We start from the raw sequence: 14,808 nt of genomic DNA on the forward strand, positions 1-14,808 counted from the left end.
ATATTTCTATGTTAAACCGCCTTAGATATTTCTGAAAATATAACTAAGGAAAAAAATATGAGTAGAGGAAAAAAATAGCCAATGATTTTTTTTCATTGAGAAGCCCTCAGCCTGTTTGCTTTTGGGCTGGAACCTAAAATACTTCAAGGAGCCTTCCAGAGTGTCAAGAATTTGTGTTATAACATTTTTATAAACATTCAAAGTTGCACAATTCAAAAGCATCTGGAAAAAAAAAAAAGACTATACCTGGTTAACAGAGACAAATGAGTTTGGCAACTAAATCTCACATACATTCAATCTCAGTTAGGTCTTGTTGCTCCCAGAGTTTCAAGACCGAAGAAGACTTCCTAACTCTTCCTGGCAGGTGAAGCTTGCTGTAAAGTCTGGCTTCCCAAGAGCGGACATGGAAGTGGTCTTTCACCTTCAGCATTGCAGCCGATGACGCGCCAAGGGGAGCCAGTGGTCGGACCAGAAACATATTAGATGGGAATTGCACAGGTTAGCAAAGCTGGAGAAGAAGAGAAGCCATGGCAGGAGCTTGTTAGAAGAATGGGGCAAAAAAAGACAAGAAATGGCATGAGGAAAAAGGGTGGATTTTTGAGCCTTGTCTGAAGGATACTGAGAGGTGCCCAAGCCAGCAGGCCTTTTGCCAGTGAAACACTCTCCTGAAATGTGTTAAGCTGAGCTGGCAAAGTAATATCTCTGTATTCCTATGCTGTCAGAAAATAGGTATTAACTTCACTGATAACAGGTGTACTCCCCTTCCTCCCTTTAATTCTTGATGGACGTACCCAACCTCCTTATATTTCCAGGTACTCGGTTAGCATCTGTGTCTGCAATGCGGAGCTACTGGTCTAGTCCCTGCAGATTACCCCACCTGATGCATGATTCCATAGGACCCTGTTTTTCAATTAAGGAATTACATTTAAAATATTCATTAAGATATATTGTTGCAGTTCCTGCAGCGGTTTTACATTATTTAATGCTGTGGTCATAGATAGTTCTGGGTAACTCCAGGAATAGAACTGCCACCCCCTCACAGAAAATGGATTTTTTGACATTTTTATTAGCTCCAGCCTTTGTTCCGTGGAGATGACAGCCAGTTGCCTACATTGGCATGACTGGTAGGAAAGTAGGTAGCGAGCACAGCTGACAGCATCTTGCAAGTCTGTGATGCTAAATCAGCATCACTGCCACGTGCCTCTTCAGTGAGGACAGGAGCTAGAGTCGTGACAGTATGTTCCAAGGTGTCCGTGTAGTTCTTCCAGCTTGCTCTGTCAATGTTTCATCTGAGGTTATTAGTGTTTATAAAAGCATGTCCCTAAAATAGCTGCACCGTGTTAATAGAAGCAAAAATAGCAGTTCTTGTGCTTAACTTCTTCATACTGGGGTAAAACAGGGCTAAATTGGGCAAGTACAGAAATCATAATAGCTCAACCCAGTTTAAGGGTGACTTTCAAATCCCTTTCAGGTCTTAAAAAGCACTGAGCTTAAGCTAAAATCAGACCAGGACACATTCCTGCTCTACAGAAAATCCTTCTCCCTTTAACAGGTGCAAGATTTGGGGTGGCTTTTGCTTAGAGAATGCTAAAGGCTATTCACTAAGTCCTCCACTCACAAGTGGAGAAAGGAGCAACCATGAAATTCTTCAGCTTCTGAAAAACACGTTATTCCAGAAAAATAATTCATATTTACATTGGTATTAGTAAAATACCCATGTATATTCTAGCATCAAAAGAGCAGTGTTTTTGAAGAGTAGCGAGCGAACCAGGGGCCTTTATACATATCAAATGCTACAAACTTTACTCACCTATGACATACGGAGAGGGGAGCATAAGGGGCATTGTGTTTACTTTTCTCGTAACATTATTTCTTAAATAGACAAAGCAGTGCATATGACTCTACTCCAGGCACAGCAGATCAATCACCATCTGCCACCAAAACCGATGAATTGATAGTTGTTCTTCTCTAGACAGTGAAATAAAGTGTTGATCGTGTTTCCCTGAGAAATCCACCTTTTTTTTTTTTTTTTTTTCAAATTGGCTATAGCTCTGTAAGTATCTTCCATGATTATTGTCAGATGAGACACAGACAACATTTGAAGTAACATACTGCATGTTCTAGGACAAGACAAGGAAACACAGGCTATTACAAGAGTATGCCCAAATTCGAACCTTACTTGACACTGGAGTCTGTCTCAATCACATCAGTGAGGAATAAGGAAAGCTCTGTAGAAAAGAAGTGGAAAATGTTACTCTATCATGCTACGGCATAATAAAAAGTCATCTTAAAATTTGATAATCTGAAATACTTTCTCCTCAGGTTTTTGGGACTGATATTTTTCCTGTAGTGAACTACTACTTGTATACTGTGACTATACAATATTCTTTTTAATAAGTTTTTTATCATTTTCAAAACTTACAAGTTTCTTACAACTGTTGTTTCAGAAGGGCAACAGCACAGTGACAGAACTGGGAGTATTTCCTGTTTTGTTTCCTTTAAAATGTACGGTTGCTTTAAACAAAAATGTATGCATGTTTTGCTCATTTCTGATTTGCCAATGATGAAACAATATCCCACGTAAATTGCAGAAGCTGACAAATTAATTTTTGTGTTTGTATATCAGGCAAATAAATAAATCTTACAGTTACTAATTATTTTTCAACCTTGCATATGAGAATGTGATTAGACTGACTACAACTGACACTGATTATCTAAGACAGGATGTTATTAAATCCCTTTGGGGAGCTTCTGAAAGACCCACCACATTTAGAGCACAGAGCTTTTCTCTGCATTAGCTCATTTATGGAGCAATTACACGGAACTTACTATTGAGAAGATGTCAGGAAAAACACTGAGCAAATAACTAAAGTGGATTTCACACCCCTCCCCTCTCTGTCAAAACATCTCACAACCTCATAGCGTTAAAATGTTTTATCAAGATTATCTACAGCAAAACTATTTGTTATTTATTAGTAAAAGGTATGAGATAGGTTAGATTAAGACTAAATGGAAGAGGGCTGGCAATGGATCTGAAGACAGCAGAGATTTCTCCCTGCTCAAATGGCTTCCTTGCTCCAGGAGTCCCAATTTAACTAATTTTGTGGGCTTGAAAAGTCCAATGTTTTCATTTCATCCATCTCAGAATTTGCAAGTTTTGTAATTTCATTAGAAAACAACTAAGGAGGATTTCTCAGTGAAGTGCGGATAAATATGCAAAAAGCACTGGTTTGAAAAATCTCCACTGGTTCTAGAAAAACCTGTGGCTGAATTCACTGATTTTTTCAAAATTACGATTTCAGAGACCTGATTTTCAGGAGCAATTTACAATTTCGCACCTAAAAATAGGCAGATATAAAAAGGAGACCTAGATAGAGACCATTTTCAAATCTGTATTCCTACAATGGACTGTTTTCATGACACCCATAGTTGACAATGAAAATATATAGTGAAGTACTGTAGAATTGGTATATATTAAATAAGTACACACCTCTTGATTATGAGATTTGCAGTTTGAGAACATCAGAAAAGCTGTGAGAGATACATAATCCAAAGTAATACTGACAGTTCAGGGAAGAACCAACAATACCGAGGTATTACAGATTGCAGAGATTTATTCTCACCTCCACTTTGATTTTAAAGCTAATATTGCTCTAAATTTGTGTGATGACGACACCTAAACCTCAGGCCACCTCATTTTTTCTGTCGTCTCTGGCAGTCTTCACATACTTAATCTAAATCTGTTGTGGAAGAAGTTAAAAGATACTTAAAAAAGATACTTCCTTATTCAATGAACAACTCAGCAGTACAACTAGAGTAACGTGCTGGAATTCAGTTAGTGCTTTTCCTCGGAGTGCCTTAAAGAGCATCATCTTGACATGAAGCCAATCCCAGGGTGGACTTACAGCAGCAGCAAGAGACTCATCAGAGTTCCCCTTTCCCATAAATACTGAGATTCTCTTCTGCTCATTGTAGCACAGCTATTGCTCCTGAAACACGTCCGTGTATGTAAAGATGTGTTCACAGTCCAGACAATCCCTATTTTGCAATACCTGCTGGTAATTCATGGTGAATACTGGAAGGAGGAATTTTCTGCATGTATAGAGATCACTGACCACAGGGAAAGCTTATGCAAAAATTCTGGTTCACAAATATGAATGTGCTTGAGTGAGGAGAAACTGATCTTTATTGACTTTATCTTTCAAGGCATAATACGTTGTATTTCTGATATTGCGAAAGAAAACAGCAGTACTGTATGAGGTATTCTGCGTGGGCAAATATCATAGTCCTTACTCAGATTTTACTCAGGAAAAACCAGCTTTGACTTGAGTGAGAATTTGTTGGACTAAGGACTGAACAAAGTGTTTTGGACCTTACCAGCATTGCTTGATGCTCATGTTGGGCAACAGTTCTCATTGCTAATTTGCCTGCCTCCTTGGCCTTTTCCTGGGCTCTGGATCTGCATTTGCTGTGTGTTATTCATATCTTATATTGCTAGTTCAGATTGCTTCCCTGTGTGCTTTTCATTTCCAGCAAATATTTTGCAGCTATTGTTCTGCTGCTGGTAGATGTGCATGGAACCTGGTATGTGGAACTTGAACCTCAGCCCAGATTTAATTAAAACTGTTAAACATGTTCTCACTATGGTGCTCAGAAGGAATTTTGCTGACCCTCTTTCAATGAAGCATAAATTTGTTTAATCTGATGTTTTTACAATGCAAAAATATAAGGGCTTGATTCACAAATCTTAAGAGCAAATGCTTCTCCAGTAAAATAGATGGAGTAGCATCCATTTACAGCCATAATAAGGTCCATCCTAAAGGCTTGTTCTGACCAAAAGTAGCCATATGAGAAAATCACTAAATGTGTGTGCCTTAACATCACATTGTTTTGTAGTTTTAATACTGCTTTAAAGTAAGATATCCTGAATAATAATTAGTACCAAATTATGCCATAGCTCACTAATATGCAGCAAATCTAGCTAGGTTATCACTCGTATGTCTTATGAGCCATACCTAGCCATGGTTTATCCTCTATTCATGCTGCAGGGTACGAAATTCCTGGGTGCCAACCTGCCTATGGCAACCTAGAATTCTCCAGGGCAGGCTCGCAAAATCTTCACCTACTCTCTGGGACAGGTAACTAAAAAGTGATGTTTTGTGAAGTTATGCTTTCTTTCTGACTTTCTGATGTCTGTAAAAATGTTTCATTTTTTCATGTCAGTCTGTAGTCTCTCATCATACAGTTGTGCTATGTTTTCTGAACTAGGGGAATGACAGCAGATCTGTTTATTAGAGTACTCTAGATGCTTGCCTCAGCCAAGCCTGTAATAATTATTATTAATGTGTATAAAAACTGAAAGTTGTTTAAGAAGCTTCAAAATCCACAGCTACTTACTATCAATTAATATTTTTTTCTGAAAGAGATAGTTCTTATAATACAGATGCATTGAATTTAATTGTTGATACCACAGTTATCTGGGCAGCTCATCCACCTTTCTTAATTGCTGGTATGTGTGTATTCTCTCTCCTTTATCAGGTTTACATTAATCTTTGGTCTCCTGAAGAAAGGATTTTTTCAGTGTTATAGTACAGAGATGTTTAAAGGATGGAGGAGTTATGACTGATTCTAGTTTACATTCCTATGAAGCACATAGTATAAGTTTAAGTAATGAGTCATTTTTCCATAGTTTGCTTAGATTCTTTTCTACTTTTCTCTTGAATTTACTCTTTGTTCTTTGTTGCTTGGTTTTATTTCAAGTGGCAGGTATGTAGAGCAAATGTCATTCACTGATCCTATAGTTTTCAATGACATATGAAAAATTGAAATGTATTTCACAGTAAAAACTTAATTAGATAAAAAAAGAATAAAGACAGGCTAAGCTTTAGATTGCCTTCTTGTGGTCTATTGATTTTCATTGAATAATGTGTGTGAATTTTCATCTTAAGAGAGCTGCTAGTGCAAGAAAGACGTGAGATTCTTTCGGTACTTTTTGGCACGGTCTACACTCTATGGAGTGAAAAAAACCAACAGTCTTGGAAAAGTGATTTGAATCCCTGTTTTTCAGTTCCCTGGGGCTCTGCACATGCACTCTACGCTTACCTGGTGTTAGATGAGCTTGATGCAAAAATAGCTGTGTTCTGCTGCTTGTCTCTCAAAACCAGGAGATAGCCAGTGAAGTAAAATATAATCAGGGCATGTAGAACTGTTTTTCAAAATGTTTGACCCTGATTCCAATTTGACTGATTATTTGGAAGTCTTTTTAAATCGAAACAAATTTGCACATCCACGGTATAGTCACTGAGTTTGATCTTATGTGGTATTTTTAAATGGATACCTGTGGGGAAGTTCAGAGTGTTGGGATGATGTTTAGTAGTCTTTCTGTAGAGCTTTCTCAAAAAAACCTCTTTTCCTCCCATCATCGTCCACTTCTTGTTCTTACTTTAGAAAGAAAATAAGCTTACTTTTATGGAGGACAATACCAGAGTTTATCTCCAAATACACTGAAGCTTAAAATGCACAAGTCCAGGATTTTGGCTCAGGCTATTTAGCCATTTCATTTTAGCCATTGAAAGATTTAATTTCCCCACGCTTTTTAAAAAGCTCAAAAGGATCTAAATTGTTATAGAGAGATTTTATTAGTTTCTGAAAGCTTGCTTGTTTCTTTCTTGTTTATTAACTCCCATCTTAATCACATTGTTTCAACATACCTAGACTTTAAAAATTTATCTGGAAACTTGCTTTCCAATTATATTGAAAAACATCAGCTTGCTGATGGAACAAGAAAAAAAAAAGGCATTTGTTTGTGAAAATGAAAGATAGTGAGTATGACAACTGTCACCACTTACAAAATGAGGATAGATTCTATTTTACCCAGCCTGATGCACCTTAACCTTTAAAAAACTAGTGAGAAAGCAACAACAATTTCAGCAGGAGAGTTAAAAAAAGCGAGTATCAATTCACCTAGAATGCTAAAGTAGTTCAGTTATAAGGCAAAAAAAAATGTATTTTGTGTTTAAGTAGTCCACATCTCAGGGCACAAAAGGAATTTTTGGGGAAGTCTGGAAAACGAAGCTGTTTCTTCATGCTGCATGACTCTTTGGGGTGCTGCACCTGCGGGGTAGGTGGAAGAAGAGAGGTCCTGGCTCGCCTCTGAAGGCGCACATTGCGTATTGCTTTTCACATAAATACTGCTTATTTTCAGATGAATGCCTGCTGCCTGATTTCATCCCTCCACACTTACAGAGACGTCCTTCATTTACTGTCTCACTTCAAACACTACAGAAGGGCTAATGCCAAGGTGCTGGCCTGCTAACAGGAGTTTGGAGGAATGAAGTCCTGTTCCCTCTCCTTCCTCATACACCCGCAAAGAAAGGCAACAAAACTGAGTCTTACACTGCAAAGCCAGTTCGGCTGAGGGAGCAGGATAAAATAGACTTGACTGAACTAATAAATCATGACATTAGTTTGGGAGGAAGGTTGTATGAAATGACAGCACAACATGCTGAGCAGTAGGAAGTTTGCTAGAGGTGAACTCATTTATACTCTTGCAGAGTAGAAGACTTCTTAGTTAACAAGTCCTAAAATAGTGTGCTGCAGTGTATGAAGCAAGGTAGGGCTTGAAATAATTAGCCAAAGATGACAGATGGCAATTCCTTTCTCTTTTTTTACCTTCTCTTCTTTTGCTGTAATATGAAGTTGATCAAAGAGCTGAGGATCATTTGTTGTTGTAGGAAACTAAAAATATCTTGAAATAATCAGGCAAGATATATTCATTCACATAACAGCCGGTAGCCCTCATTGTTCCTGTTCAACACCTTATACATGAGTCTGTGTGTAGTAACAGTTTCCCTCAGAATCTGAATTACATGTGCATGGCTGAGAATTTAGGTGTGTCCAGGCTAAGGTGTATTATTTAATCAATGCATTAAATCAATTTATTAATTTATTACATTTAACCGTTTGCTTGTGTTAACAAATCGATGATCTATTCTACTGCCAGAAAACCTTTCAAAAAGTTCCTGGAGCCTCCTCTGTGGCATGTCGTGTTAGTAATGTCATACAGCTGCATGTGATGGGGGAACCAAATGATAAACAGACTGCGGTAGAACTGCATTGATGGCTACTGAAGGTGTCTGAGGGGTCAGTGCTGTGTCTCCGAGCAACAGCAATGTTATCTATCTCCTATATTCTTTAGTAATAATATCTGGCAAGTATTGGCATTGCTTTAAAGGTGAGCACCTGTGGATTCAAGTCAGAGATACAACACGAGCTTCTGGCTTGTATGACTTCTGTCACAAAAGAGAATGCAACTGTGGGCAGATATAGGTAAATGCAGTAATTTACTCAAAAGAAGGTAATAGTCACTGCTTATAAAGGAAAAAAGCAGTGGCATCTGCAGTTCCTCCTCCCCTCAGCCCCAGTAATAATTCTATCTGACTGGTCCTGGATCCAAAAGAATATATTTAATTTTTTCAACAGCTTAGCATAACCTTTCTGATGGGAACTGCTCAGATAGCCACCAAAATGAGCCCCTTGAACCAGGCAAAGATGAATTTCAAATCAGAGGAAAGAGAAAAGGATTGGGAAAGGAAGGAAATAGCTTAGGTGAGAACAGAGATGATAAACTCGGTCCATCAGCCTATATCTGGATGCTTTATATCAAATGAAATGGAAAAAACTTCTTTCCCTGCTGTTAAAGCACATTTCAATAGTACTCCACTACCCCACCTCCAACCTCAGTCCTTTAATAGAAAAAGTAAGATGAATTTCAGCTTGCTTCTGGGCTTCTGAATGGTTTCACCCATTCTCATTGCACGTCCTATGACAAATAAACAGCATAATTCAGGAGCAACCACATTCTTGTTCCAGAACAGCTTGGTCCAGATGAATCAGGAAGGTAAACAGACAAAAGCAAAAGTGAGAAAGGTTTAATAACACAATTAAAATATAACTTTACGAGCTTGTGAGCTGATGTGGCAGGCTACTTCAGTAATTTCCAGAGGGAATGCTTATCCGTGACTACAAACCAAAGCAATCTAGAAGCTGGCCACTCAAAGCTGTAAGGAGAGCTGCTGCAACCAAAGGTAGCTTGCTCGATCACCTGGAGAGCTCTCTTTGGCTTCCAAATCATAAATTGAAATCTACCTTTAATTTTGCTACCTCTGTTTCTCAATAAGTCATTCTATTTTTTTTTCTCTCCTCTCTCATCACTGCTTAGTTGTCTGGATTCCCTAGTGAGATGCAGTGCAGACTGCTAGGACTCTGCCAGGCGTTAAAAAGCAGGCAATGTCTGTTCAACAACTTCAAATCACTTTCTGTGGAAGGCAGCCTCCCTCCTCCCTTCCCCCCCCCCCCCCCCCCCCCCCCCCCCGAGTAGCCTTTGTTACAGCAAGATGCATTTGTTACAGTCAGCTCTTTCTCCTGCTTTTCTTATCCTTTTGTACCCTACAACTCTACATTGTAACACACCATTTTTTTCTAGCCCAAAGTTTTATGCAAACATATCAGCCTCTGGAAAGCCAAAACCCAGCAGCTCTTAACAGAGGTGAGCCTTCTTCCAGAGTCATGTCAAGAGTCTGGGCAGCAAGCAGTGTGAAGATCCTTTCATGCCTAGGAATGGTGAGGGTCGTTACATCTCTGTTCTCTTGGACAAATGCTGGCTGAAGTTTGCCATGCCAGAATTTAACTCCCTTCTCTCCCAGCTTCATCAGTGAGTCATTTCAGATGTTGTCCAGGGCACTAGGCAACATCTGGACAGTGCAGACAATTTGGAGTAGGGCGTGAACGTGAGCAGAATCTTCCATTACTGTGAGAAAATAAGAATACTCTTCCTACCTCTAGAGAATGAGTCAGAAAACATGTATTCTTCCTTGAATTGCAGGCTTGCTTTCTTCTCTTGCACCCTTATTTTCCACCTCTTCATCCCTTCATTTTCTAGGAACACAGAGAAATAAATTGAACAGGGATAGCCTTTATTCAAACTTCTGTAGGATCACTTAGTGAACCTAACCATTTGCATTTAAGCCACTGACTCTAAGAGTCTACCTGCTGGAGCTGAAGTCAGTCAGTCCCCACAGACTTTAGGGAGAGCCTAACAGAGGCACTAGGAGACAGCCTGGAAGAAGGCAGAGATGGTAACAGTTTCTTCTACTTCCACTGATCATTCTGCTTTAGTTACCTTTGAATATGAGCACTGCTTTTTTGCTGCATTAATTTCTCACATACAGCCAGCCCAACTACACTCAGGTATTCAACCTCAAAAGTGTCTCATAAGCACAAGTGGTCATCTTGTTAATAGGAAAAAGAAATGTATTTTGAAGATTCCAGATCCAAATCAAGTTAGCAGAAGTACTAAATCAGTCCTCAGAGAGCTTGCTCAGCTCTTCAGTCTCTGTGCAGCCCTGTGCCGAGCACAGCACTGGGCTGGCCAGTACAGCTGTGTGTGTCTACCAGGCCAGTCTACATCCTGGATGGTAAGTCATAGAATCATAGAATGGTTAGAGTTGGAAGGGACCTTAAAGATCATCGAGTTCCAACCCCCCTGCCATGGGCAGGGACACCTCCCACTAGAACAGGTTGCTCAAAGCCCCATCCAGCCTGGCCTTGAACACCTCCAGGGATGGGGCATCCACAGGGAAACCTGTTCAGTGTCTCACCACCCACACAGTAAAGAATTTCTTCCTAATAACTAATCTAAATCTCCCCTCTGTTGGTTTAAAACCATTACCCCTCATTGTACCGCTACACTCCCTGATAGAGTCCCTCCCCATCTCTCCTGTAGGCCCCCTTTAGGTACTGGAAGGCTGCTATAAGGTCTCCCTGGAGCCTTCTCTTCTCCAGGCTGAACAACCCCAACTCTCTCAGCCTGTCTTCATAAGCCCACATTCTTCCCTCTCCATGAGCTGCTCTGCACCCTGGGTTCCTTAGCGCTCTCCACAATGACGTGCTGCCTGGATGATGTCTGGATTCTCACTGTTCATCTGCCCTTTGCAGTTTTCAGCACTCTGAAGGCATCACAATAGCCTGCTGAAGAAACTTCATTTAAATTATCAAAACACCTTTAATGTCTATTTCTGAAAGGTGTAATTTTATTCATGGTATTTCTATTCAATCTGTTCAGAGCCTTAGGTTATGGATAGTACCTTTAAATAAAGGACAAATTGTACGTCTTTATTATGAGCACATTTCAAAAATCTTACCATGTTCCACAGACAATATTGCAGTCACTTAAGACAACTCAGTGCTGACAGCTGGTCCTCTAAGGGTTTTTTGTATGTCAACATGTAACTGAATTTTCATATCTTAATTGCCTCATAGTACGGTTAGTATTGAACGCTCTTGTTGGATAGAAGTGTCTGTGGGTTTCAGATACTTGTTATAGAAGTCACCCCTTCTGCAATGAAAGACTGTCAGGTCAATATAACCAAAACATAATCCAGTTTTATTTTTAAGAGAGATCTCTCTTTTCTACCTTTTATGAATAAGCCCAGCACAGTTTAGACACATTTACCATATAATACCTCTTGCCTGATCTGAATTTTTAATTTTGCGAATTATACAACAGTCAGGTACTCACATCCTAAGTGAAGAAAAGATACCTTCCAAAATCCAGCAATAATTCTGTTTTAGGTAGCTACATCAACTCTCCAGGTGCTGTAAAGAGGCTCTTATGCTAAGGATCTGTCCCACGGGACTTCAGACCTCAACTGCTAAACATCTTCCACTTCCCTTCCAAATCAACTCTCTTTAATGTTTCTGATAAAGCATCCCTCCTCTCTGGTTTAATTCTGCCAGAATTCCAGGAAACTAAGAAAAGGACTCTGTTACTTGTTTTATGTGTCCGTCAGTCATCTGGAAACTATCTGAGATCCAGATTTGGATCACCCACACATTTGTTCTGCAACATATGTATAGGCCTTCCCTCTCACAATCCAAACCCAGCTTCAGGTTGTTTATTTTGAAAATGAGTACTGAAAAGAAAATTCAAACGGCTATCTATCTATATATGTGTGTGTATACGTGTGTATATATATCTATAGGAAGGAAAGATCTGCATGCAATTTGACAGGCAAACTGTTCATACTGCAAAGTTTCAAATACTTAACAAACTTCTTTGAAAGTACCAGAGAAATTTGGTGGATGGGCTGTAGTGAAAACAAACCTGACAGACGTTGGTGGAAAACTGAAAAAAAATAGGTGAGCTGAACAGAGTGTGCGTGAGCCTGAACTTATAGGAAAATGCCTATTGTAGACCATTTGCTGGGGCATTTGTTGGGTACAAATGAAGCTGCTGAATAAAGAGCACAGGAGCATTGGGATTTGTGGACTGGGCTCTGGGTCTGAGCTACAGCAACATAATCTATTTCCCCAATAAAACTGGTTTCAAGTCTGCAGGTGTGTTCTCAGAATCTGTATCTAGACTTTGCCATTTGATCCCACCCCCCTCCTAATCAGATGGAGCGAGCGCAAGGTTAGCCACAAAAACTGCAGGCAAGGAAAATAGTTTTGCCATTACCCTTTTGAAACAGTGACCCTGAGCATGTAACATAATCAAAACTTGATTAACATAGAAATCCAATTACTGTTTCATTAAAGATCTTTCATTAATCTAGAAAACACTTGTAAAATGCTTGGACTTCATTTCCCAACAACAACAAATCTAAAAACGTTGATGGGGGGTTAGATTCAATGACATAAATATCATCTCAAAGCTATTCCTCCTATCTGAGGTTTGGGGACCTTTCTTGTGCCATGTCCACCCTGGGCAGCTGGCAGATCTAGTGTGACCCATGCCAGAGCCGTGCCCTGTGACCAGCAGCAGAGCTGTGCTGGAATAAAAGGTCCTGGGTAATCCAGACCACCAGACATGGATCAGCAGGAGCTGCTGAAGCCAAAATTCCCTGGTAGTCCCAAGATTAAGTTGGTGATGCAGTCCAGCTCCGTTAAGTAACAAGGCAGTGGCACTGAGGACCTGTTGGCATCTCTGCTAGCTGCAAATGTCCGCAGAGCTCTGTCCCCAGCTTGCTGCTCCCTGGGGTGTGAGCTACATGTCAGGAAGAGGTCCCCCAGGGCCTTGCCTCCTGCCTGGCTGACTGTCCTCATCCCTGTGATGATAGACTCCTTTCAAAGATCAGAAATAAAACCGGGAATTGTGGATGTTTACCCTCCTCGAGCCAAACAGGCCATCTCTTTGCAGAGATCCACAGCAGCCTCACACTGGTGGGAAAGCAATTCCAGAAAAGCAAGGGCACAAACCTGTCCCCAGGCTCTCTGGCTGCCCACCACGTCACTGCTCCTGGCTGTCTTCAGTGGCCTAAGTCAGCACAGCATGGCTGGGCTCACAGGAGGTCATTTGGCCCTTCCCAGAGATCCTTTCTTGCTCTTCAGAATCTTTCACAGGAAGCACCTGTGCAGGGCTGTTTTTCACTTTTCCCTAGATAAAAACCACAGGGTGGAAGAAGAAAAGGTGCTTTTTGAAATTCTGTTCCAGAATATATATTTTTTAAATTTTCTTCAGTGCTCCCAAATTCCTGATCCTATGAAGCTCTTTTTGAGAATGTGAGACATCGCAGACATGAAAGAGATCTGATAAACACTTTAAAAGCATTTAGCAGTTCTTTTTTTTGCGGGCCTCCACATACTCTAAGCAAACAAGAAAGGCAACACTATTACCTCATCTCATACACACAGTACTGAGTCAGGAAGAGGGGGAGTTATCTGATGAGATGCGGTTGTCTACGTCTGAGCTACTTGACTATATTCCTTTTGTAATCAACAGAAACGGGTACTTCCAGATTTGCGTCACCTCATCTAAAAGTAGGCTTCTGAAATAGGTCAGATTAATCTCTTTCTGATAGCGCCTGCTCGTCATGCCCGACTAAGAACAGGGATCCAGAGCTGACCAGCAGTATTGACATCTGTTTCTGGTCAGGTCAGTCTTGCCTTAAGTCACTCAACCTGCATACCACCAGGCACATTTGGCAAAGCCTGATACAAGACTTAGAGCCCCAAACCCCTGACCAGGTTAGTCCCTACTTACACATTCCTTCTTGCAAGGCAGGATGTTTACTCACAAAATGCAATTAGTTTGACATAGGATTTCACAGCTGCATTAAAACTTCTGTTTCAATACCCAGAAATTAGAACCTTTGATATGTTTTTTTTTTTAGCATATTTGACATGGGTGTCTATCTTGCCCTCATTTTGCATTCCTTTCACTGCTAATTTCCCTCCTAACACCACTAATCATATTTTGTTTTACTCACTGCTAGAGCTGTGTGAAGGAACATAATCAGTCCATTCAGGGAGAATTTCAATAGTTCAAAGAATGGTTTTGCTCCTGCTTTAAAAAACATTGCAGAACCATCTACAAAGCAAAGCCCTGATGTGGGAGACAGATGTGAAAGTGATGCTGAAGCAGTTTGACCAGCCAGGTGGAGGTGTGGGTGGATGTTCCACCAATGGGGCAGCCCCATAGACATTGATTCTTAGAGAGTAGCAGCTCAGGGAGCATCCTCTTTATGGACTGTACAAGGAGAATAAGCTCTAGAAGTCCTCCTGCCTTCAGGCAGCTGAACAGCCACAACTTTGCACACCAGCACTCCTCTGTCATCAAGCCATCTGCCAGGCAGATGAGCTGGCAGAAGATCAGACAGGTACAATGAAAACCTGCTTGTTCTCTAGCACACCTTCCTCAGAATAGAGCCATCACCACACGGCATCTTAGCTTTGCCTGAAATGCTCCAGTGGAAATATGTTCACCTGGATCTTCTCCAGCCAGCACTGCAGGTGAATCCTGACCAACAG

The 14,808-nt window shown here is 40.5% G+C and overlaps 1 protein-coding gene across 1 annotated transcript in view; it reads left to right on the top strand.

Annotated features, from left to right (window-relative positions):
* BEGAIN (brain enriched guanylate kinase associated) overlaps window positions 1-14,808 on the top strand; it is a 149,997-nt gene that overhangs the window by 70,310 nt on the left and 64,879 nt on the right. The window contains exon 3 of the mRNA XM_074149429.1: window positions 5,049-5,138. Coding sequence (XP_074005530.1) covers window positions 5,049-5,138 — 90 coding nt within the window. The remainder of the gene's footprint in view (window positions 1-5,048; window positions 5,139-14,808) is intronic.

Source organism: Numenius arquata, chromosome 6 (genome assembly GCF_964106895.1).
Source record: "Numenius arquata chromosome 6, bNumArq3.hap1.1, whole genome shotgun sequence".
NCBI lineage: Eukaryota > Metazoa > Chordata > Aves > Charadriiformes > Scolopacidae > Numenius > Numenius arquata.